This window comes from Ruditapes philippinarum, unplaced genomic scaffold (genome assembly GCF_026571515.1).
Source record: "Ruditapes philippinarum isolate M1 unplaced genomic scaffold, ASM2657151v2 ctg7587_1_1_1_1, whole genome shotgun sequence".
Classification (NCBI taxonomy): Eukaryota; Metazoa; Mollusca; class Bivalvia; order Venerida; family Veneridae; genus Ruditapes; species Ruditapes philippinarum.
Genome location: NW_026858207.1, coordinates 6,031 through 31,161, shown reverse-complemented (window position 1 = coordinate 31,161; position 25,131 = coordinate 6,031). Strand labels below are relative to the sequence as shown.

General features: G+C 32.2%; 1 protein-coding gene across 2 annotated transcripts; it reads right to left on the bottom strand.

The window, feature by feature from the left end:
• Positions 1 to 958: 958 nt before the first annotated feature.
• On the bottom strand, positions 959 to 21,665 carry LOC132752492 (uncharacterized). 2 transcript variants are annotated; one of them, XM_060742820.1, is made up of 5 exons: positions 21,632 to 21,665; positions 9,743 to 9,772; positions 8,703 to 8,814; positions 7,431 to 7,570; positions 959 to 4,835 (listed from the first exon to the last, which is right to left on the bottom strand). In XM_060742820.1, the coding sequence occupies exons 1-5, from the start codon at positions 21,657 to 21,659 to the stop codon at positions 4,543 to 4,545; spliced, it is 603 nt and encodes a 200-aa protein (XP_060598803.1). In that variant the 5' UTR covers positions 21,660 to 21,665; the 3' UTR covers positions 959 to 4,542. The 2 variants fall into 2 exon arrangements, with proteins under 2 accessions (XP_060598803.1, XP_060598801.1); XM_060742818.1 differs by lacking the exon at positions 21,632 to 21,665 and having other exon boundaries at positions 9,743 to 10,537.
• Between the last annotated feature and the right edge of the window lie 3,466 nt (positions 21,666 to 25,131).

Below are 25,131 nucleotides of genomic sequence, written 5' to 3'. Positions count from 1 at the left end.
ATATCTCGAAATACGTATACTTTGTAAATAAACTTCGAAAATCTTGATAAATTATTGTCTTTCCCTAGTCTTTCTTGAAAATATTTATAAATTCATATATTTTACTTCTCTTTTTTACATTTTGTACATTTATTTAACTTCTAATTATACAAAAGCTACTTATACAAAACAAGTTTCTCTCTTAAATTACTGTACGTGTTTAATTGTGACTTTTCTTTTGTCTTATGGTAGTGTTTATATTTCATGTGTAACTACTACAGATGCAAATATAGCAGCTTAAAGTGATGTTAGATATTGCTTTATGTTGAATAAATGTTGTCATTGTTTGATCGTATTTTTTAAATAAGGTTCAGCTTTGTTTTGCTACAGACAACCCTTACAATGTCTGAATTTATCAATTGTTTGAAATCGAAAATACATGTGAGGCGCCGCATGGGGAACATCTCTTCATTGGATTTTTTAGTTTTCCAAAAAAAAAAAAAAAAAAAAAATCGGAACCGAAAATTTAAACTTGAAAATTTAACTTTGGCATTGTAGCACGACCTCTGCCATGTAAGTCTTTTTTGTAAGTGAGAAGCATCCTGAAAATTCATCGAGCTATTCAAAAGAAAGAAAGGCAAGGCATACATTTGCTGAAATCAAACCTTTCTTCTTTCAATTTGACCTTGACTGGTGCCTCTGACATGTGAAGTCAATAATATTAACATTTTACCTTATCTTTATAATCCATTACGCAATTAAAAATAAAGAGCTTTTAAAAATGCCTTTTTTTCTATATTCATCTTTCGTCTTTTACCCCACTCTTGCAGTTTGGCACTTGAAATACCGATACTTGGCATCGTTTCGATGAGATAAACATTTCAGTATAATAATAAAAAATCTTATGAGAAGTTCAAAATATATGTTGGGAAAACTATGAACGTTTCAAATGTGACTCAATTTATTAAGAAATGAGGCATTTAAAAAAAGAATGTTTTATTAACCAATCCGTATGATAGTACATGTCTTTTAAGGCACATTACGCATCAGAAACGAATATGTTTTTACTTCTACATTAATTTTTTTAACATTTAAAAAATAATTATTTTCGAGAACGTAAAATGCTTGTTACGTGAAGAACGTAGTGCTTAATGTTAAATAATTGTAACCAAAGTACCATTTTGACTTCCAAACAGTTACTTAATCTCTCTGAATGTACTTACTGCCAAAAGGCAACAGAAAAAAAATGGTCCAGGTAATTGACCTATGATTTTTTTTAGGAAACTATAATAATACACATGAAACATGCAAAGCTTCTGAGAAGTATAAATTAAAAAAGATTTTCTGGTGCATAATGTGCAAATAAGCAATATCAAAATAACACAATGAAATAAATGTATAAAGAACAAATGATAATGCTTTTTCTTCTCTCTTACCAACAAAACATATATAAAACGTTATGATGTAGAAATCTATTCTTGTGTATAAGAAAATACAAGGTGTATTAAAGCTCTTCTAAACAATGTATAAAAAACAAAACAAAAAGACTAAATAAACACCTGTAAGACAAAAGGCATAAGACGGATGAAGATATGTATATAATATTGTTTAATATTATTTTAATTTTATTTTATTATAGTAAAGCGAACTCTACATGTATATCTAATTCTTTAAAAAAAAGGAATTACAAGTAGGAATATGTTTTTAGCATTATCAGAAGCTAAGATCAAAAAAAATGCATGTTTATAATACAAAAAGGTAAAGCAGATAACAAATGAGCTTTTTATTGACAGTTTTCTTCTGCTTTAATGTTTAGTAGAAAATATTTGACAACAATTGATGACGGTGATTTTTATGCTTCGGTATCGGGAGGGAAAACAAAACTATGCATAGACCCCTGACCTGTCTACTTCTAAATATCAGATTAATGATCAACATAATTTTTTGTCCAATCACATTGAAGTATTTTCCAAATTTCTGCTAAGGCTAAATTTGGTTAATATGTACAAACTAAATAAAATTTACTTAGTCTGTCGTCTAACCAGTCTAACAAATTTCAATAATGCATTATATTAGGGGGGAGTTAGATGTGTGGTTTGCACTCTGAATTGTAAAATATCTAGGTAAGCAATACAATGCCAACGTAAAAAAATTAAACGAGGTCAGGTGTTTCTAAATGTGAGGATACAATCAATCAATTAATTTATTACATAGATAATACATGTGGGACACGCAAAGATAAATGATTACATAGTAACGTTTTATATCCTTTTAACTCTAAGAAAAAATGTCTGTTATAAATTTCTGACTGTTTAAAACTTTATATTTTCTAGAAAAAGTAACCAAAACATTATTTTCTTTCACTTGATAGGAATGAACTGCATTAACAATCTTGGATATTAGAATACAATGTTTACATTTTTGGCTGGAAAACACATTGTAAATGGACCCCTTCCAACTGTAAACCTAAATTGACACACAGAAAAATAACAAGTCAACTGTTTTTCAAATGAGCAAATCAATAGGGATTTTAAACGTTAGTGAATAACTTGAAGCTAATACGAATTTGTATCAATTAATAATCTCTAATGTATTTTTCTCAGATTTTTTTCCCCAGATATTTTATAGAAACATGATAGAGGTACTGTAGATAAAGGTATAAATTCTGTGACATTTCAGTAAATTATGTGCCTTATTATATGTTGAAAGGGCCATAATTGTGACATATTAGAAACTTGACAAGGTGTAGACATCTTGTAGAGCGAAAGGGCGGAGCTATCGGTGATTTAGAGAAATGCCTTGTTTTTGGTTGAAAAAAAAAAAGAATGTTGATCATTAAATAGGTTAATGTTTAATAATACGCATTAACAAAAATAATTGGTCGCCTGCCTGTGGCAGGCTTGACCAATTATTTTTGTTTATATGTATTATTAAACACTAACCTATACTTAGTGATACCTGAAATACCGATACTTGACATCGTTTCGATGAGATAAACATTTCAGTATAATAATATAAAATTCTTATGAAAAGTTCAAAAAATATGTTGGGAAAACTATGAATGTTTCAAATGTGACTAAATTTATTAAGAAATGAGGCATATAAAAAAGAATGTTTTATTAACCAATCCGTATATATATATATAAATGATAGTACATGTTTTAAAAATACATTACGCATCAGAAACGAATATGTTTTTACTTCTATAGAAAGGTCAAACATGATTTTTTTAATGTTAAATAATTGTCATAAAATGTAACCAAAGTACCATTTTGACTTCCTTACAGATTACTTATTTTCTCTGAATCTACTTACTGCCAAAAAGCAACAGAAAAAAAGTGGTCCAGGTAATTGACCTATGAGTTATTTGTGGAAACTATAATAATACACATGAACCATGCAAAGCTTCTGAGAAGTATAAATTAAAAAAAGATTTTCTGGTGCATAATGTGCCAATAAGCAATATCAAAGTAACACAATGAAATACATGTATAAAGATCAAATGATAATGCTTTTTCTTCTCTCTCATCAACAATATATATATATAACGTTATGATGTAGACATCTATACTTGTGAATAAGAAAATACAATCTTCTAAACAATGTATAAAACAAAAAAGACTAAATAAAATAAAATGTAGTTTTTTAAACAATTTTCAAGACTGTAATAAACTTATCATGTTAATAGAAAGAAGACCTTTTCATATTTTGAGATAAAGTCAAATTAAAGTTAATGTAAAACACACCTGTTAGAAAAAATGCATACAACTGTTAAGGATTTTTTTTATTGTATTTTTTTTCTTTATTCTTATATCTTTTTTAAATTTATAAGTAGGAGTATGTTTTTAGCATTTTTAAGATATGATCCAAAGAATATGCATAGATCCCTGACCTGTCTACTTCTACTAATCAGATTAGTGGATACAATAAGAATTTCACCACAAAATCCCTGTTATAACAAAATGTTTGTGGTTTAATCTATTGTTATTCAAATTAAAAGGTGAAAGTAGGATTCTATCATTTTTATTTTTAAATTGACTGGCGTCAATCTGACAATCCTTGGCTGCTTTATATGTCGATAAGAAGTTACTTTTTGGAATTAAGTTTTTGTTATAATCACAGCTTTATTTATAAAGTCTACATTTTTTCCAAAAGCTATAATATAAACGACATTTTAAGATAATTAATACATTAAATAGTACAATGCCCTTTAAATATAGGGGCAATGCACTTTTTTTTCGCTAAATCACATCTGTAAAAATTTAAAGACAGCATTGTTTAGACTGGTAACAGTGTCTAATATCTTTTCACATATTCAGTTTCAACTGCGTACAGCGTATTATAACAATTTTAGTCACCTTGATCACTTGATTTTGATCAATAACTCGCAAGCTTAACATTTGCATAAACAAATCTATTTAAATACCTTTTCAAAATAAGGGACATTATGTCAAAGAAATGTATTGATATGCGATATTTTATAAGAAGTAAAAATGAGAGCGTAAAGTTACACAATATAAGCTGACCAAGCTTGATCAGGAAGTGTTGGGAATGAAACTGAAATCAGGCCCTCTCCAAACTTTGGTTAACGATGTCTGTATTGATACCATGCATACCCATCGCATTTACAAGTATTTCAAAGGTTGCATTGCCTTCCATTTCATCCCTCCATATAAAAAACATTCTCTCTATTCGTAGTAAAGTAGTTGGACAGTCTAATGTCAAGTGATCCAACTGTACACGTGTTAGTCCCAACTCATAGGCGAGTAGACGATACTCTTGTCCTATTCTCCCCGACATTCTTCCTATCTCTCTGTCTGTTGGTTGTCGCTGAAGGACATCAAGCGGAAGGTTTGCTGGAGATTTAAAAAAAGAGACTAAGTTGTAATATATAAAAATGTTAATGATTAAAATGTCACATTTGTTCATAGTATCATTCTCATCTACACTGTATATGGTATGTGCTCATTGTATTATATTCACGTATGTATTAAAATGACATATATCATGTTACATGTACAAGTAAAGGAGTTCAATCAATACAGTTCGCCACGTGCCCTCAACTCTTCTCCTCATAATACCATTAAAGTGTTGAGGTAAATCTTGCCATTCTTGGTGCAGAGCTTGTTCCAGTTGTTGCAGGTTGACTATATTTGGTTCGTACCTTTGCCCAAATAAAATTAAAGATGTGGTCATGTCGAAATTGAGGCAAAATGCCGGATGAGCGGAGAAGGGTTTAGGGCACGTGGCGGTTACACACGTTATTAAAAATTTGGCTTTATAATGTCATTTTTGGTTACATAATCGTCTACATTTACAAAGTATCCACCATTAAATGTTTGTAACGCTCCAACACCATACTTGTATACACTTACATTTTTGGTAAAAACACATTTGCTTATGCTTCAATAATTTGGATATGAATAAACTTAACTCATTGATTTACTGGTTTATGATTACTAAAGTGTTATTGCTACCTATCAAATTACTATTTCTTAGCTCAATTAAGTTGTCATCTCATGACAGTGCTTTCAATCACAACCGATTTTAAATTTCCGGGGTGTGCTTTACTTCTTTCCAGGTGAATAAGTAAATAACATGATGCGGTTTTTTGTAAGTAATTTGAATCAAACAACAAGATATAACAAAAACTTGTAACAGAATTATCAACGTCCCACACCTTAGGACGTAGGAGGTAGGCCATGCAACATTGAAGTAAGCTAAAAAAATATTCCCCACAAGTTATTCTTTTATCTTTTTGAAAAAAAAACAACTGATATGACACAGGATTAAAACTTACTGCATTGTTGACAGAAACAACCACAAGTAAATAATGCATAATTATTTGTAAACTGTGTCTCTGAAAGACAACATGGAAGATTGGGGAACCAAATCAAAAGTATAAAGACTTAAATTACATAGTTACTATAATATCATTAATGTGAAAAATTCAATAAAATAGTCTAAACTATATACTTACTATTATAATACATCAGGATATGAAATATATGGTATATGGTAATGGGCTGAATACATTTCTACTACTGTCAGCTTATGCATTGTTCACTTTCAAGAAAGTTTCTGTCGTGCTCTATATACAACAAACATGACAAAGCTGCTTGACATGCACGACATTATAAGGTAAATATACAGTACTGAAATTAAATACCATTCGGCTTTTTTTCACCTTCTGACTACACTGCATCGTCTTAAACAAAACACGAAACACATCCTGTGAACAACATATCCTGTGAAGAACAGGACAGAACAGTGTTAACAACAGGATGTAGCGTATTTTTCCATGGTATGACACTGGAGATTTCTTTTATACGTGCAAAACACGTTACGCATCTAACAGTTGCGTGAGACAGGCTGTCTTATTATGCCTAAACAGAGCATTTTAGTTAAGTCATTTCAAAACTCTTTGATGGGACAAACAGAAGTAGTCCGTTTCTACATCCCCCTTTTTTCTTCCAAAATGCAGGGAACAATTATCCTATACAGAGTTTATCTTTAATACATTCGAAGTTATTCTCTGGATACGAAAGCACAGACTATGATATCTCTTAATTTTAAGTGTGACCTTGTACGACCGAACTCATAATGTACCCTATAACAGATAATATTAGTGTAGGCGACTGGTTATTGCACGCGAAACAACGTCTCATTATTGTGAACATATGAGCTAGGTATTTACAAGTCCCTTGATCTATGAAAAAGTTGAAAACTGGAACAAAATATACCCTATAACAGATTATGTTACTGTTTGACCTCTAGGTGTGACCTTGACCTTGGAGGTAGGGGTGCAGGTGTTGCGCCTGACATATCATCTTATTATTGTGACTATTTGTGCCAAATATGTTCAAAATCCATTGATCTTTGAAGAAGTTATAGACCTGACATAAAAAATATCCTAAAATAGACTATGTTAATTTTTTACCTCTAAGTGTGACCTTGACCTTGAAGGTAGGTGACCGGTTGTTGCGCATGGCACATTGTCTTATAATTGTGAACAATTGTGGCAAGTTTTTACAAAATCGCTTCAGAGATAAGAAAGTTATGGACCGGACACGACATATACCCTCAAATAGACACTGTTGACCTTGAATAAGCAAGTGCGACCTTGACCCTGAAGGTAGGGGTCTGGTTGTTGCGCATGACACATTGTCTTATTATAACAAGCATTTGTGCTAAGTTATTTCAAATTCCTTTGATATATGACAAACTTATAGACCGGACACAAAAGTGTGACGGACGGACGGACAGACAGAGCCTATTACTATATCCCCCTTTTATCTTCGAAAACCCGGGGAACAATAAAGAAACCCCTTTCAATGTAAGGCAACATATGTTTGCTTTTGCTAAAAGCAAAATACAAATAGATTAAACACTGTCCAAAAGATAATGTTAATATATTATGTAAGGACACAACCCACGGACATTGATCTTACCAGGTCGAATCTCGTCAAGAAGTTCCTCGTTAGTTAATCGAGTATATCTTCTTGTTGTTGTTAACAGTATTCCATTTCCATTGTAAGAATGAGCCCCATCATTTCCAAGCAGATATACAGTAATGCAATTGATCTGCCCTCTATAATGAAAAATCTCTAAGAATATGATTCGTAGTTAGCTTCAAACATATCTGATATTATATATGTATAACGGACATAAATGACAATAAAGCTTTTAAAAACAATTATCATTGATTTACATTACAGACAAATAGGTTGTACACTTCATTTCCTGCGGTATTATAAAATGGCAACGCGATGAACCCCGTTACTGAAGTTTCAGTTTAAAAAATATCGATTATAATGGTACCATTCATATATATTTTTCATTTTCATAAAATCAAAGATTTAAGATACTGAGATGAGAAAGTATATAATCATTTTTCCTAATTTACACTCTGTAATAACTGTCATCTTTGAGATTCTTTTAGAACGACATTTTGTTTTGGTAATGAAACTGCAGCACACATCGTAAACTATTCAGACATTACTTTAGTTCTATTCAATGACGTTATTTTACATTTAACTAAAAAGAAAACCTTATCACTAAAAAATCAAATATTCACTCTTTATATTCTTTTCGTAATTAACAAACTTATATTCATAACACTATTGTTACGTTTTTTAATTAAAACATTTGTGAAATTGCATCAATGGAAGTATTGGAGGTGACTATAAGATAAAGGTACGGGAACAATTAGTCACAAAGCGCTCCTCTGAAAACAGAATGTTATCTTGGAAAGCACAGAAAACTGTAACATCTTTAACCATGTCCTTTAAACTTTCAAAGGTAACAAAATCTATTATACTGTACTCTAGATGTTAGTCAGACAAGTTTTTAGTGCTCACTGACTTGCTGACCTTCCTCTTTAATTTTCTAATCGTGACAAATTTCAACACTAAAACTAATTCAATTACTGTTGGCTAAGGTAATCTAGTATAGATATTGGTCTGATAACCTTTAAGTAATCAAGGTCACGGTGACCTTTACCTTTCAATAACTTACTGTCTTCAAAATCAATAATGGTCTTAAACTAGATATTAGCGGCCTTCGTACTAAAGGACTGTATCCATAATGTTCTCTAGTTCCGTCGTTAAGGAAAATAATTGTTTAAACATCATTTTTGGTTGTTGGTAAAACGTTATAATGTGTACACTCGATATATAAAAGACACATTTAATTCAAATTTCATAAGCAAATTCATGTTTTACCTTTCTGGTCTTGCAAGATGTTTGTAGTCATCGTTGCCGGAATGAAGGAGGAAAGCTAACAGAATTAAGAATAGCTTGAGTTTCTCCATGAGCCGATTTCTTCGGATATTCTCTGTAACAAAAAGTCTGAACTGCAGCAACAGACACATTTAGTGGAATAAGATAATAAATGAATCACTTACTATAATGAATCTTGTCTTATGTCAGAATTTAATGTATCAGAACAAATAGTGTTCAGTTGTAATAAAACTTCATTTAAAATGTCCGGCATGTTTTCTTTTCATATAAGATACCAAGAATATTCGTTAAATTGATATCGCCCGCCGTAAAATACAAACCACTTGCCTCTCAAAGCTCTGATGTGCATAATTTGGGTGAAAATGATTTTGGTATCTCTATTTATTATGATGAAAACTCAGAATAAGTAATGAAATCTTTTGAGATATAGACGATTTATGAAAATTTATAACATCTTATGGTCAATTATGCAAAGTGTGTACTAAGAATTGCTAATTTACTATTATATGATTTAAGTGTAGCGAAGCATGCAAATTTAGCTTAAAATAATTTGAAAGAAATTAAACCCGGAATGAACATAATTTTAATATATTTAATATAAAGTGATTTAGCCATGATACTTCTGAGATAAACATGTATCTTACAAGGGCATTTCATTGAATCAGTATTTTAATCCTAAAATCTAAAACATTCAGTCACAAATTGTTGACATAGATTTTGAAAATAAAATGTTTTCATGTTTATAAACTACTACTGGTTTATTCTGAAAGGTAGTCAATTTGTTTTATTCTTAAGTACTAATGGATGTCTCTGGCTTACAATTTACAAACGCCCCGAACAAAAGAAACAACTGTTGAAATATTGCTACTCTATAAAGGAGTTATTCTTATACTTATTGAAACGATTTAAAAGCTTGCAATGTTGTGTCTATTAAAATTATTCGAATGGACATTCCCTACAAAGCTATCCATTTAAACCAATGAACTACACAAATGTAATGATATGGTACACTACATACTTACCAATGTATTGAGACATCTCTTCATAGGCAACTGAAAAGTAAGAAAAGGTGTCGCAATTATGGTTAGATAAGATATGGCTATCAAACAACATTACACTGATAACAATGTACAATCGTTCCAAAACGTGCATACAAACGGGATACAAACGAAACTACACGGCGCGATGGAGGAACTGCAGAAGACGGAAACCTTCATCGATGTGGCCCAAAACGCAACTTTTAAGCCATAATGGTATCATTGTAAACTACTGCATTTGTAATTTATAATCAGATATTATAAAATTTGAGAGAATTAACATACTGTCATGTGAAAACAAAATCACAATATCTATTAATATTTCAAGCATTGCATCAATTATTCACAATTCTAACACGACCCGCATTTTCCCCCCATTATGCAATAAAATCACAGTTTGACGTTCTATATTCAGACATGTCACGTAATAATTATACACATGACGTAACCACTAAAATGTGACGCGCTGAAAATGAATACGGAAACAAATAAGGAGCAATTTAGCTTAATATCAGCAGCATTTATTTGTTGATGTCGTGATAGAATCGAAATATTATATCCATAAAGGTGATTTTTATCGCTTTATTGAATCATTGTTTGTCGTTCGGATGATCATCATTATATCACTCAGCCTACACCCTCGTGATATAATTTCTAGCATCTGAACTCCAAAAAGTGATTTTATTGAGCGATAAAATCACTGTTAGAGATACATTACTTCTTAATTTTACCCTACCCTCATGTAGGAAAAGCAATCTATATGTATTTTCTGGACAATGTTTTAAATAAAACAAGGTAAAGGTAGCCTTGACCTTTTACCTCCTGACCCCAAAATCAGCAGTGACATTCGCTTTTTATGACAAGCCAAAAAACATCAACCTTTGGACTATATAGGCCGTAGTCTATTGATCCAAAAATTCAATTATCAAGATTTCGTGACTGACGTTTGACAGAATTATTTAAAAAAAGACAAGAGTCTTTGAGTAGTCATGACAAGCTTGCAAATTTAATGTTATAATTGTTAGCATTCTCTAGTTATAAGTCGTACAAGCTTTAATACTCAAGACCACGGTGACCCTGAAATTAATAAGGGTAATCTACAAGTTATGAAACACCTCAACATCAAATCTCAATACGGACCATCTACAACGAGTAGCCATGATTGATCACGGCACAAACTCTTAGAACTTTAGATCCTTGGTGGTATGGAAAATATTTTTCTTGAACTTAGGACCATGATTTGGACAATGTATGATAGTGAGTTTCAAGTAAAATATCTAAACTGTTTGCATTGTGCTTTCTAAAGAGAAGTAGTTTTTATGCTCTCCGAAGGGAGGGCATATAGTCGCCGCCTTGTCCGTCTGTCCGTATATTTTGTCTGGAGTATAACTGGAAAGCCCTTGGCATAATTTGTTAAAGCTTTCAGATTATGCTCCGGACATGATTTTCTAAAAGTAGAGATAATTTAAAAAACGGGGCAAAGGCAAAACAGAGTTACGGTTCTTTGACAGCACTCCGCCTCAACGCCCTCTTCCACTCTTATGATATTAAAATAGTAAAAGGCGTCTTTGCACACGTATGGCTTTTTAGATAAGAAAAATTAAAATAACGAATGATTTATTTTACTTATATTCTGTGTATCAATGTGTATTCGTCCATTGAAAAGAAGATAGCCTCGGGCTAATAAACCTTATAAAAGTTACAAGTACCAGGTTGCCGTTTATACATGTGCAATTAAAATATTTAGAAAAATAACAATGGAATAGCTTTAGTAAATCATCTAGGAAGGAAATAATGTTTTGTACGTAAGAACAGGTGTTATAATAGTTAGAAGATATGACATTCATGTATTCATTTCGAGCCGTACAATTTTATTTCGTAGTAAACTTACCCGACAGTATGATATGGATTCCGTTACGTTTATTTTCTCACAATTTGCTTAACAATTATACCGGAAGTAAACTTTTCAATTAACCCCCCTTTTTTCCGGCATGTGTATTAGAAGTCAGTTTCCCTTTTTTAGGCGACAAAATCGTTCCTGATTTTTTTCTCGTATTTTCGCTTCGGTTACAAATCAACTGTTTGTTGATACTAATAATTACTAGAGGAAGATGAAGTTCTTCCTACAGGCTCGAAGTCAGGTATTAATACGCCGAAAATTCCACTTAAAAGACGGTCCAGATATGATGTTTTTGGAAGCACAATGAAATGTTCTAAATTTGAGTATGGCACAGATTCTCAGTCGGATAGTGATTCGGATTTAAATCATGCTTTGTTTAACAGTTACATTTTGTCAATTTATGGGGATAATTATTTGTCAGATGAAGACAAGGATTCTAATAAAGGGCAATTTGATGAGAGAAAAAAACTTTCAGATTCTACTTGACTTTTTTCGTGAAGATGCTACGGTAACATATTTCATTAAGAAGGAAGGTATTTCTTTGGACAATTCTCATAAGGATGTCTTGAATGAACGTTGTTCATAGTTCCATGAAAAATGTTTAATCAGACCCGTGATAACTTTAAAGCCATTTAACCGGTATTTCAGGAAACCTCACTTTAAAAATGGATACAATTTTGAAAGTTTTAAATCTAGTTCAAAAAAGGGATTATGTAATAAACCTGGACTTCAAAGACGGTTATTTTCATATAAAAATGTTCGAGGGTCACAGAAAATATTTCCATTTTTGTTTCAAAGGTCAATTGTACCAATACCGGGGCCTACACTTCGGCCCCACGTCAGCTCCAATGGTGTTTTGCAATATAATGTCTACATTGTAGCACATCTCAGACAACAAGGTCTTTTTCTAGACGACTGGTTAGCTGTCAATCAGACTTTTTCAAAGATGATGTCAGATGTAAAGATTACTCTAGAACTCCTTTTTTCAACTAGGGTAAATAGTAAACAAGAAAAACAAGAAAACAACTTATCCCGTTCCTTCTCAGATCTTCTCTTACATTGGCTACAACAAAAGTGTTAGTATATCCGACACAAGAGAGAATAAGGAATGTAAAGCAACAAGTTCTAAATTTGATAAAAGAGTCGAATTCAGCACAACAGTATATGATTGTGCTGGACTTGATAGCCTCGTGTTTAGATTTAATTTTAAATGCACGGTTATTCATGAGAGCTTCATTTACTCAAGACTTGGAGTCCGACAGGAATGCATTTGTCTTATATATACCCGTGACTCATAGCTGAGATATCAGCTCCGTTGGTGGTTATAAGATTAAAACATTTCAAGGGAAGATCTCTTTTCCTTTCCAGTATCTGCAACCACCGATACGATATGAACTTGGGGATGGGGTGGTCACATGAACAACTTTTTCGTTAAAGGTTGTTGGTCAAAGATCGAGAAGTAGACTCGTTGCTCTATTAACTTTGGAGTTATTGGATCTGGCATTGAATCACAACATTGTGTTGAAAGCAGTTCACATAATGGTGAATGGAAGATTTAAGGATTGTGGGATACAGAATGGAGTTTGACTAAAACAGTTACATCTCAAATTTCCAACATTTTGAGGTCAACCTCTGATAGTTCTTTTTGCAACTGAGGAGAACGAACAAACAACATGGTTTTGCTCATGGCTTCTACAATCCCAAGCATTTGCTCTGCATGCCCTGTCTATTGCATTGCAGAACAGAGCATATGCGTTTCCGAATATATATTTAATTCTAAAAGTATTGAACCATATGAAATTATTCTGCTGAAGACTGATTTTAGCCCCGTATTGGCCAAGATAGTACTGGTTGCCACAGCTGTTGTTGATAGCACAAATAAATCTTCCTGTGTCACAGAATCTGTGCAAGGGGAAAATATTTCACAAGACCTCATGGTCTTTAGTTGACTGCATGGCCTCTATCGACAGTCTTGAGATCAAAAGGAGGGCGTCCGCGGCCGAGTGGTTAAGGTCGTTGACTTCAAGCCACTTGCCCCTCACCGCTGTTAGTTCGAATCCCGACAGGGACTTTAGATTCTTTCATATGACGAAGCTATCCAGCTAGCTTAAGGAACGTCGGTGGTTCTACTCAGGTGCCCGTTCGGTTGTGAAATAAGGCACGGAAGGGCACGTGAGGTCTTCCTCCACCAGTAAAGCTGGAACGTCGCCATATGACCTATACTGTGTCGATGTGACGTAAAACCCAATCAAACAAACAATCAGATCAAACGGATTTTCTGAATAAACAAAAACTTCATGGCAAAAAGGTACTAGAAGAGATAAATTTAAACCGATGGTGGACGCATCTGTGAAGTTTTATACATGGAAGGTGTTTTAATAGATATTTCCTGTTTTCGTCGTTGCAGTTATCTGCATGCTAGTAATTAGGTAGGTAACATAATATTCAGAAGAAACGAATAACTTTTATACGTTCCGGTTTGGCTAAGGAAGACAGACCAAGAAATTATTCTAGAAAGAAAGATATTCGTTCCATCTTTTTCGAGGGACACATTTTCCTGACCCAAAAAGGGCTTTGGTTAATTACTAGAAAAAGACTGAAAGTTTTAGGATTAAAGACTATAAAAATGACTTAAACTTTTCTTAAGTGTTATTAAACTTCATCATTCAGTGCAACGTCAGACTAGATTTCTAAATGGTTTGTTAATATTATTAAACGTGCCTACGAAAGGAACAAGAACACTACTGGACCAGACAAGAAGTATTTGACCTTCATGGGCATTATTCAAAGGTGAGTCTTGAGAGCGTGAGGGCTGTTGCATTTTTTCATAATCCCTCATGTATAGGCTCAATGGAACCGAGTCTGCAATTTTCATGTCAATTTGCTGTTTTAATGCTTCCGAGGGATCACTTTTTTCGAGATATTTATACAACACAAAAGTGATGTCAAGTGTTGTGAGGCAGCCGAAAAAAAGTTGCCCCGTACTTCACTTCAGCGTTGTTATATTTTTCTTGTTCCTTTGGATCATTGAGTTCAGCACTTTTGAAAGTTGAGAATAAAGTACAGCTCGTCCAGCACTTTAAAGTTTTGAGAATCGAGCACTGTTCAAGCCAGTGCTAGTGGCGTGAGAAATGTTGCACTTTTTCATTATCCCTTATGTACATACTCAATCAAACCGAGTCTGCAAATCGCATGCACATTTGCTGTTTTTAATGTTTCCGAGGGATCACTTTTTCCAGATATTTGGATCAGGTACTTGATGCGACAGGTTGGCCACCAGAGATAACTTTCATTATCTTAAAAATAGAAGCAAATGTATTAGATTTTCAGTCATGTTGTTACAGAAGTTATTTCATTTTACCAAGGTTGTGTGTACAAATGTTTTGATTGTTACTCCGGCGAATTGCGGCTGGGTGATTTGTTACCAAGATTTGTGTATTTGCGGTTATTCCCGTACAGTTGAGATAGACTTATATTTATTATTGTGCAACTGTAATGAGTGAGTGAACAGTTATACATATAAAATATTGGTGTTGTCTTACTTAACCAGGTGTGGTAAAAATGGATACTGTGACCATTTTAAGTAATTGTTTAATATCTGTACTTTTCTTTGATGTATTAAAGTTATGTTTCATAAGTAAATGATATTTTTAAAACTTTTAACTACCAATCTCCTTTCATTACTGTTTTTAATCTGGTTTAAACCATATAATATTGTTGTGTAAGTTTTTTAACGAAATGAAAATTGAAAATTTGTTTTTAAATTTAGGTAATAAATATGAGTTAACAAAATACACCAGACAAAACACTACCCACTCAAACCTTTCCCTTTCTGTTAAAGTATCTGGTCGATTTGGTCACGTCATGTAAAACTGACTTCTAGTATACGTGCCGATAGTAAGGGAAGTTAATTGAAGTGTTCACTTCCGGCTAAATTATTAAGCGAATTGTGTGAGAATAAAATGATAGGAATCCATATGTTACTGTCGGGTCCTACTCATTAAACTCAAATTTGAAAACAAATTTTTAATTTTAAAGTAAGAACAAATACATTTTTATATTAAATAATAAAAAGGGCGTTGATATGTATATTTTAAAAAGAACGGTGAATATCTTGATTTACAGAAAAGAAAGCGTAATGTGAGTTCTATATGTTCTATTTTTCCGTGAGTATAACATGCAAAAAGGTTATCACTATTTCATCTCATGCAAGGATTCCTAATCAAAAGGAGCTAATGCCATGATGCCACTCAGCAAATAGGACAAAAATAAAATAACGGGAACCACAACACCCAGAACAACAAATTTTACACGTTGAAGGTTTAGTTTGATTATACCTGTTAATAGAGGGTATAAGGGCAGCTATGAACAACTTCATATGTGTTTAATTGATAATCTTAAAACGTTCAATGTGACAAGTACTCAATGGAAAGTGGCATGTGGTTCCAAAGTAAGTAAAAGATACTAGTGCGAAACTAAAATTGTTGTAATGTTAAAAGATGCACTAAGAATTTATGAAGCCTTTATATTACCGACTAAATTATAAAACAAATCTAAAAGCAGGCAATTATCTTTAGGATTACTCGAACAATACGGCTAGAAAACAATCAAAATGCACACACAAGAAAATTATGTTTTACTCTGCTTACTATCTGTTTAAATTGGTAATAAAACATTTTTTTATTGAATGTACTTTTTACGACATGATCAAGGCACTATAATGATATTTAATCATTGTTACTGTATGAACGTCTTAAAAACTAAATGTCATAAATTAATGCCGTTAACAACAAATATTAGTATTTTTAAAATGTACACATATTTTGCACGCATAGAACTAAATCAAATTTAGTTAATTATAATAAAGTTTGTAAGAAATTTGTAACAATCATACTAACTTCATAACCGCTTAATATAACGGAACAAATGTAGCAAAAGCTGTGTCGGATTCCACGTTATCTTAAAGTGGACTGGTCTAAAATGGACACATTCTCAAAGTATTTCGAATTAAAAAATAAAATTGCATATGTGAAAAACGCTATGCCACCGCATAAATACATCACAAAATTGTAGGGTAAGAACTGATTTTTTTTGCTTCTGTACAATTGAACTTTATTTGGTTGAGTCTAGCGGATTTGGAGGTCAAGGTCATATTTCCCATGGCCTTTATTTCATGACTGTCAGTTGATATCATAGTTCAAATTAACACTTAAAACTGTGCACATGGTCAAAATTACATAGCTGTACATTAAAGAACAAGAAAGTAGGTCTCATGTCAAAATCAAGGTCATCTGATATCGAAATTCAATATTAAATTTTAAACTGTGCACATTGTCCATATTTTATAGCCCAATTGTGCCCCAGGGCTATAATTTCAACCTCTCTATAGAGGTCAACTACACAATGTTTCATGCAAAATATCTAACCTCTAGTCTATGTCATATCGGAATAGAAGAGTTTTCAAATTTTTACTATATATATACGAATAAGGAAAATCTTTAACCCCCCCACGGCAGGGCCAATTTTAACACTAGGGGTAAATTTTGAACAATTTTTGTTGAGGACCTTCAGATAATATTATACACCAAATATCAAAGTTCTAAGACAAAATATTTTTAAGTTTTTACTAAATACATAAAATGAAAATCAATGACCCCGGGACGGGACCAATTTTGACCCTAGGGATATAATTTGATATACTATAAATAATAAATATGATACGATTTGATATGATATAATGTCAGACAGCAATTCATTAATCCAATACATTGGCGATAAAACACTATTATTTCTATTATATATATTTCTAACAGTGAGAAAGAACATATGACTTGCTAGAGATCACTAGTTATAACTTCCAGTGTGTACCGTTTCCCTTAATCGTACTATTAAAAATAATTGTACTCGAATACTCTCAAAACCTTTCAGGGGTTTTCAAAATTTTGGTTTACCGCGGATAGTATACGGGTACTCTGTCCCTTTTCTCGTCAACAGTTACGATATTGACACAAAGCAACAGGTAATCATACAAACAGTTGAATAACCTGATTTTTTATGCCCTTAGTTTTTTAACACCCTTTAAGTTTAACAAACTTGTTGATTTTATAAATTTGCAATTATGTATTTTTTGCACAAAGTTTCAAATTGGAAATACAGTACAATAATTTCATTTAACTTTTTATAATGTACATATGTTTCATGTGACTTATTGGTCCATTGGACCGGGTGTTATGTTATTTAATTTCGTTATTTGTAAACTGTCATACACATGTCAATATAATAAAATACTTACTTTTTTTTTTTTTTCTTCAGACCCCACATGGGGTAACCCCATTTATTCGCTTCGTCACATAACCATTTGTGGGTCGAAGCACATAAAATACTTACTTACTTACTTACTTACACTTACTTACACTTACTAACACTTACTTACACTTACTAACTTACTTACTTACTTACTTACTTACTTACTAACTTTATTTATTATAAATCCATTCAATTTTTTCAATAAGAAATGTATGCATATATTCTAATGATTACATATAACGAGGACAAATATTTGCAGTACATATGTTACATATTCTTCGATGTTTGAAAATTGTTTTAGAAGCATAATTATAAACATATACAAGTGTGGAAACAACGTACAGGATCCTTTTTGGCACATTTATGGTCTCTTAATGGCCATTTTCGAGGAATAAGCTTGTCAGTTTACAAGTAAAATAAGCTTGTTCACCCTTCATCTTCAATAGCTAAGAAATTTGGGAAATTTAGAAAATGTTCAAAGTATTTGTTTGTCGCCATGCTGTTTGCTCAGTCTATCCCTCCTGCCAAGAACCAAACTGCACATACGACCGCTAAACTTTTCTTTGAAATTCTTTGGAATGCCTTTATGTAGAATGACTTTGTCTTTTTACAAGCCCTCCATCATCGTCTTATGTTCGTTCCAGAACTCGATCTCCAATCCCTCCTTTGATGCTTTCTTACAATTTCGCAATCAGCTCCGTCAGATTCAAGTTCCTTACTATCATCAAGTTAATCAATATTTATGAATAGTAATTCTTTCCAACAACATGACTCTAGCACTTATTTAATAACATGACTCTAGCAATTATACATCAACCTCTTTCAAGAACATCAAACGACAAACAAGATGTTACGTCAACAATTAGAAGTACTCATGATGTTGCAAATAAGCCATCTTATATCAGATTTAGAATATGTAATTCTTACTCTGAGGGATCCATTTAAAAACTACAACAACAATATTCAGAGATAGAAACGTACCAGAAAGAAACTAGGATTGATGTTATTGATAACAGGAGATAAAATTAATGCTCGTTCTTTTCCTTAAAAGTACAAGTGTGTCTCAACCCTGAAGTTAAGTAGTATACAAAGTACCTAATGTGTTTTGTTTTATATTTCATGCCATGTACCAAATGTTTTAATTCAATTATTAGTATTACTGGTAAATTGAATATTTGTTTCCGCGCAACATACATTTTTTGCGATTCGCAGCATAATTGAAAATGTTTGAGTTTAAGGTATTATGCCCAGGGTCTTATATATTTACTCACAATTTGTGCTTTCCTCCAGTATTTAGTTTAAGATATGACATTTCTAGTAATTTTGTTACTTAATGGTCTGAGCTTACTACTGACAATGTCAACTTTCCAAAACATCCATCTCAAGCATGCGCGCTTTGGTAAATATATAGTTTTAGGGCAGGAAACCCTTTACCTACAAGGTCAAAATTACGTAGACATTTGACCCCTTGACCCGAAAATCAATAGGGGTATTTACTCTTCAAGACCAATGCACCTGTGAGTTGTTGAGAAATCAATTGGAAACTATTTGACATTCATGGTCAATTTGACCTGAGGACCTTAAAAACAATATCTTCCGGTCAAACACCATCCCCATACCAAATCAGAAGTTCCTAGGCCTAAGCGTTTTTATTTACTGTTTGGAAACCATTTGGTCTACAAACTGACGGACCAACAGACAAATGCAAAGCAATAAACCACTTTTTCTTTGAAGAAGATAGATATAATAGAGTATATTTTTTTAATCTTTACTATAAACATGGTAATAATTCATAGCAATACAAAAACAAGAAAGTAGGTCACTAGGTCATATTAAGGTCTTCTGATATCTGATTTAAATTCTACACCTGAAAATTAAAAAAAGTACTGCAGAAAGGTATTATGGAAAGACGAAGATAATAAAAGTAACTAATTGCTCAATATCATTCTTGTTAAAGGAAGTGCAATTCATAGCAAACTTACCAACTTGGAGATAGGAACATAAGCCTTTGTAAACCTTCAACCTCTAAAAGTGACCTTTACCTATAAGTAGTGACATGGGCTTTAAACGCGATACGTTGTCTTGATGTGGTAGATATTTGCGCCAAATTAGTCCTTCAATGCACGACAAAAGTACGGTCCGGACACGAATGAGTTCCTTCAAACTCTTCTTGTGAAAATGAGTACCTTTCAAACTTTAAAAGTTGCTTTGAACGGAGGTAGAGGCATACGTCTTAAACGCACTCTGTCGGATTGATGTGGTAGAAATGTATGCTAAGTTATTTACAAATATTTTTATGCATGACAAAGTTCCTGTCTGGACAAAAATGTGTGTACCCTTAAACATTATAGTGAGAATGTGAACCTTTAAACTGTGCGACCTTGACATTTTAGGTAGAGACATATGTCTTAGACGTGACACATCATCATAATATAGTAGACATTTGTGTCAAATTATTTTAAAACCTTCAATGCATGACAAAGTTACAGTCCAGACACGTATGTGTACCTTCAACCTCTAAGTGTGACCTTGATCTTCTAAGAAGTGACATTTGCCTTACACGCATCGTTTTTAATGTGATAGACATTTGTTTCAAGTTAATGACAAAGTTACAGCCCAGGCACGAATGTAGACTGGGGACATACGACGATGCAACTTTAATATGCCGCCCTAGAAAGTGGGTCATTAGATCGTAGCTGTACATCAAAGGACAAGAAAGAAGGTCACCTGGTATAAAACTAGGTCAGCCTATATCACATAGCTCAAATTGATACCTGTAATTAAATAACAAATCAGTAGGTCATTGAGTCTCCTTTTGACCCTTAGGCTTTAATGTAATCAATCTTGATACATGTCCAACAGATAATGTTTCAGGTCAAATATCTTATATCTAGCTTTATCTGTTTCAGAAAAACCTCATTTTAAGTTTAACTTGTTTAAGGAATACTCATTATCCCCAGGGCCGGGATTGTTTTGATTTTCTTTTTAAAACATAAGAGCAACTTTGACTGACCCAGTGCTTTATTTGAGAACACCTGATGGAGGTCCAAATAGCTTGCTTCTAGTCTTTTTCATTTCAGAGGGGATTTTATTTTTAGTTTTTATTATATATAAATATACGAAAAATCCATGACATTCCGGGGTGGGTGCAACAGATAGATACCTTTATGACTCCAACCTGTCTAACACAAATTAATTACGATAAAATTTCACCACAACCTCCTTGTTTACAAAAGAACACATGGCAATGTTTGTGGTTAAATCGAACATCTCTGGTAGATGACCTAGGTCATTTATGTTATCATATCACAAATATAAGAGTTTATAGCCTTGTTCTTTCAGACAAGAATGTAAAAGAAAAAATTAGATTTGCATTTTGGAAACCTCTTTTCTGACCCTGTGAGGTAAAACAATAGACCTGAATAATTTACACAACTTTGAAAAAGGGAACAACCAAGAATCATTCCTGAAAATTTTGGTTAATGTACAGTCATTGGTTTTAGTTGATATACTGTTTAAAGATATTATTAACGACGCACACCGCATGTCGACGGACGACGTATGCTTAGGTGAGCTAAAAAGAGATCACTAAGATTTAAGTGATAAAATGTCTTAATGATTTGCTATAAAAGTTGGTAAAATATATCGTTCATTATCAACGTACATACCAGAATTTCTCTTAAGCTCCAAGCGCATTTGACGTAACGCTGAAAGAGAGATAGAGAGAGACTAGGAGTATACATAAAATGATAAGTCATGAAATTATTGTTTTTCCGTAACACTTTTTTAAACTTACAGCCCGCACAAATGTTTTCCTGCACGAAAGTATTTTATTACTGGGATTGTTTTCATTTATTCCTTTATCAGATATAACTTATTATATTTTTTAAATATTTATAATAAGTGTCAAGCAGAGGTGACTTTATACATAAAATTTGATGACTTTTAAAATAACTTTATGAGACTTCTCCAATGAAAAAAAAATAAAATCGAAATTATTTTTTAAGAATTCCTTTTTTTCGTGAAGAAAATTATATATATAAGTGTATAAATGTATATTCGACAATAGGACAATTGAATCGAGTTCATATTACTACAATTTTCAAACCCCATGGTCTTTTATAGCTTGAAGCTGTAATCGTGATTTTTAAGATTTTCAATAAAATAACGGCAAAATTGTAAGAATAATAATCTATATTGTTAAATTATTAAAATTATTAAAACTATTCTGCTATTATTGTGAAAAGCATCAGAGTAATTTGTAAATATAGTTAAAAAAAGATAAAAATTTTAAAATTTACTCCCCCTTTTTACCTTTTTTCTGACAGATGGGGATCATCGGGGATGGGTTTTATTTGGAAAATTTTGCAAGAATATTAAAAATTTTAAAAATGTTTTTTACAAGAAAAAAACCCATTTTATAACAAACTAAGGGTTTCCTTTAAATTTTTCATTTTTGGGTTTTAATTAAATAAAAAACCGCAACTAAATTTTTGTGATATTTTATTTTCATTTCCATTGAATACTGAAACAATTCGAATGTTTATTTTCCATAAGACATAAGATTCCAGATTTAAAGTACAATTTGTATTTATATAAAAAAGTATCCTGAAATGAAATGTTCTACCTATAAACTACTAAGATATATATAAGAAGGTAGGTAGATAGGTAGGTAGGTCGGTCGGTCGGAAAGGAAAGTAAGGAAAGTAAACTTAAGTAAAGTAAGATAAATAAATTATACATATCATATAGATAAACATAAAAAGGCAACGGCCCAAAGGGCCTATATATTATAGTCTAATAATAGTTAATGACGATTCATGAATACAGATAAGATCTTCTAGAAAGATAAGCTTTCACAATAATTATATTAAGCTATTTTCCTAGAAAGAGATATATACCGTAAAAATGCAAGTTAATCATCAGATGACAAATTTGTATTAGTAGTTTCCAAAGTTATATCAACGTACACATTTTGCCGTATAACATCATCAAGTTTCTACAGATTCACCTATGTATTGCTCAGTCTGCACTATTAATGGTGATATACCGCACCTTAACAGACTTAAAAGTGAACGTTAAAACTGTCTTAGGTTAAGTTTCACATCATCCTCACAATAGAATTCAGTTTTGTATAATCTGACAGGTCGCTAATTTAAGCATTTTTTTAATGTCACGTGATCATTTCAAACTGTAACTTTAACATATCTTATTGTTCGCTTTGGAGAGGTTCACAACCAGGCTTTTTTGAAGAGTTCCAAATATGCCTGAAGTGTTAAATATTTGTTTTACGTCACTAATTATTTATACAGTTATTATACCCATGTTAAAAGATACGTTTAGTGAGTCTATATCATCCACATTCAAAAGTTTACTCTAGTATCGGAGAATAAAACTCAATCTTCTGTTTTTGACTTGGACCCAGTATGTGTCATCGTAGTTAAATGATAATTTTTTACGAAATATCTTACTGCTCGATACTGATTGTTGTCACTTGTTTGGTCTTGTTTTGCTTACAAGACTGATGCCCCAAAGTCATGTATGGGAACTGTGACAGGTTGCAAATTTAGCGACATAATATTTGTTTTAAATCTATAGTAAAGTGTATCTTAAATATAACGCAGTTTCATTCGGAGAACTTTTTTATTCTCTTTAGATTGTGAAAGCTTTTGCCATCTTTGCTTATATTATTTGTTGGTTGAAATTCATTTGAAGGTTTCATTTCTGTGTGTATTGGCTATTCAATTTGTAAATTAGTTTTTGTTAATTTTCTCGGTTGAATTTATTGTTTACAGTCGGTTTTCTAAAGAATTCCCGCCCCCAAACCTCAGCGTTTTCGACCTTTTTCGCCTGTAAAATGATCAAAACTTATAAGTCTTTCGTCACATTAACTTTTAAACTTTAATTTAAACATTCACGCATACATTTAAACTTTCAAAAGGTTTGGATAGAGAGTTGATGCTTTGATAGAAGTGCCAAGAATCCCATTGATCCTGTAAGTAATTCTTATTGTATTGTTTGTATTTTTTGTAAATTTATGAGTGTTACATGTGTTAAGGGTTACACCAGATGTGACTGTGAAAATAGGTCAGTCGCAGGGTAAGTTTTCAGCTTTTTAAACAGTTACATAAAATTCAATCTTTTTTAAGAAATTCGAAATGTGATTCTACCCTCCTGACTCTCTACGTTAGCCATTTTGTTTTGGATTTTTATGCTTTCTTCATTGAGATATTCTTTCCGTCGTGGGTTCTTGTTTGTCAAAAACATGCAATATGTATGAAGATAATGTCACTTAACGGACTGAAAAAAAACAGAGATTGTACGAAATCTCACTACAGACCGATGCTTAACATTCAGACAAATCATGATAATATAAACATTTATTGAGATTTTGGCTACAAACGAAGGAATCGCTGCTCAAAACTACATTTGAGCTGCATATGTGTTGAGGAGATCCATATGCGCATAATATAAAAAAAAACTAGCAACATAATTACAGATCACTTCCATTAAAAATGTAAAGTTTGTTCTTTTGTGAATCATTCTGTAATGAAAATTACAAATGTTTAATTCTGCCTAAGCCGTTGTTAGGGGGCGTGGACGGTAAATTGCACTGTCAAGAGTACCGTCCATGAACAGGCTCAATCAAAACGAGTCTGCAATATTTTCAATTTTGTCGTTTGGGCGTTTTAGGGATTCTGTATTCCTTCATAATTATTTTTTGGTATATGTTTGAACATGATTTGCATAGATTTGGAAATGTCTAATTGTAATTAATCATGATAGGCTTTCTATACATAGTTTTTTATTATTATTCACACCTCTGAAAAATACTAGTAGGCTTTATCGTGTACTGATTGGCTTCAGTGTTTAAAATTCGAAAATATCAATGACATATTTCACAATAGGCTATTTGTGAATGAAAACTGTAATATGTACATACCGACTGAGACAGATGAAAATTCATTCAAACAACTTTTAATAAAACAAATGTAAAAAATAAAGAATCTATCAGTCAGTTGTCTTTTCGTTGGAATTTGCTGTAGAAATTTATTTATATTGCAATTTGGAATTTTAAGAATGTTATACGCTATAACAATATTTCTTAATATTAAATATAGAAGGATAGGATATGGGCCAAAACTAATTGTTCCGTATAACTGAAATC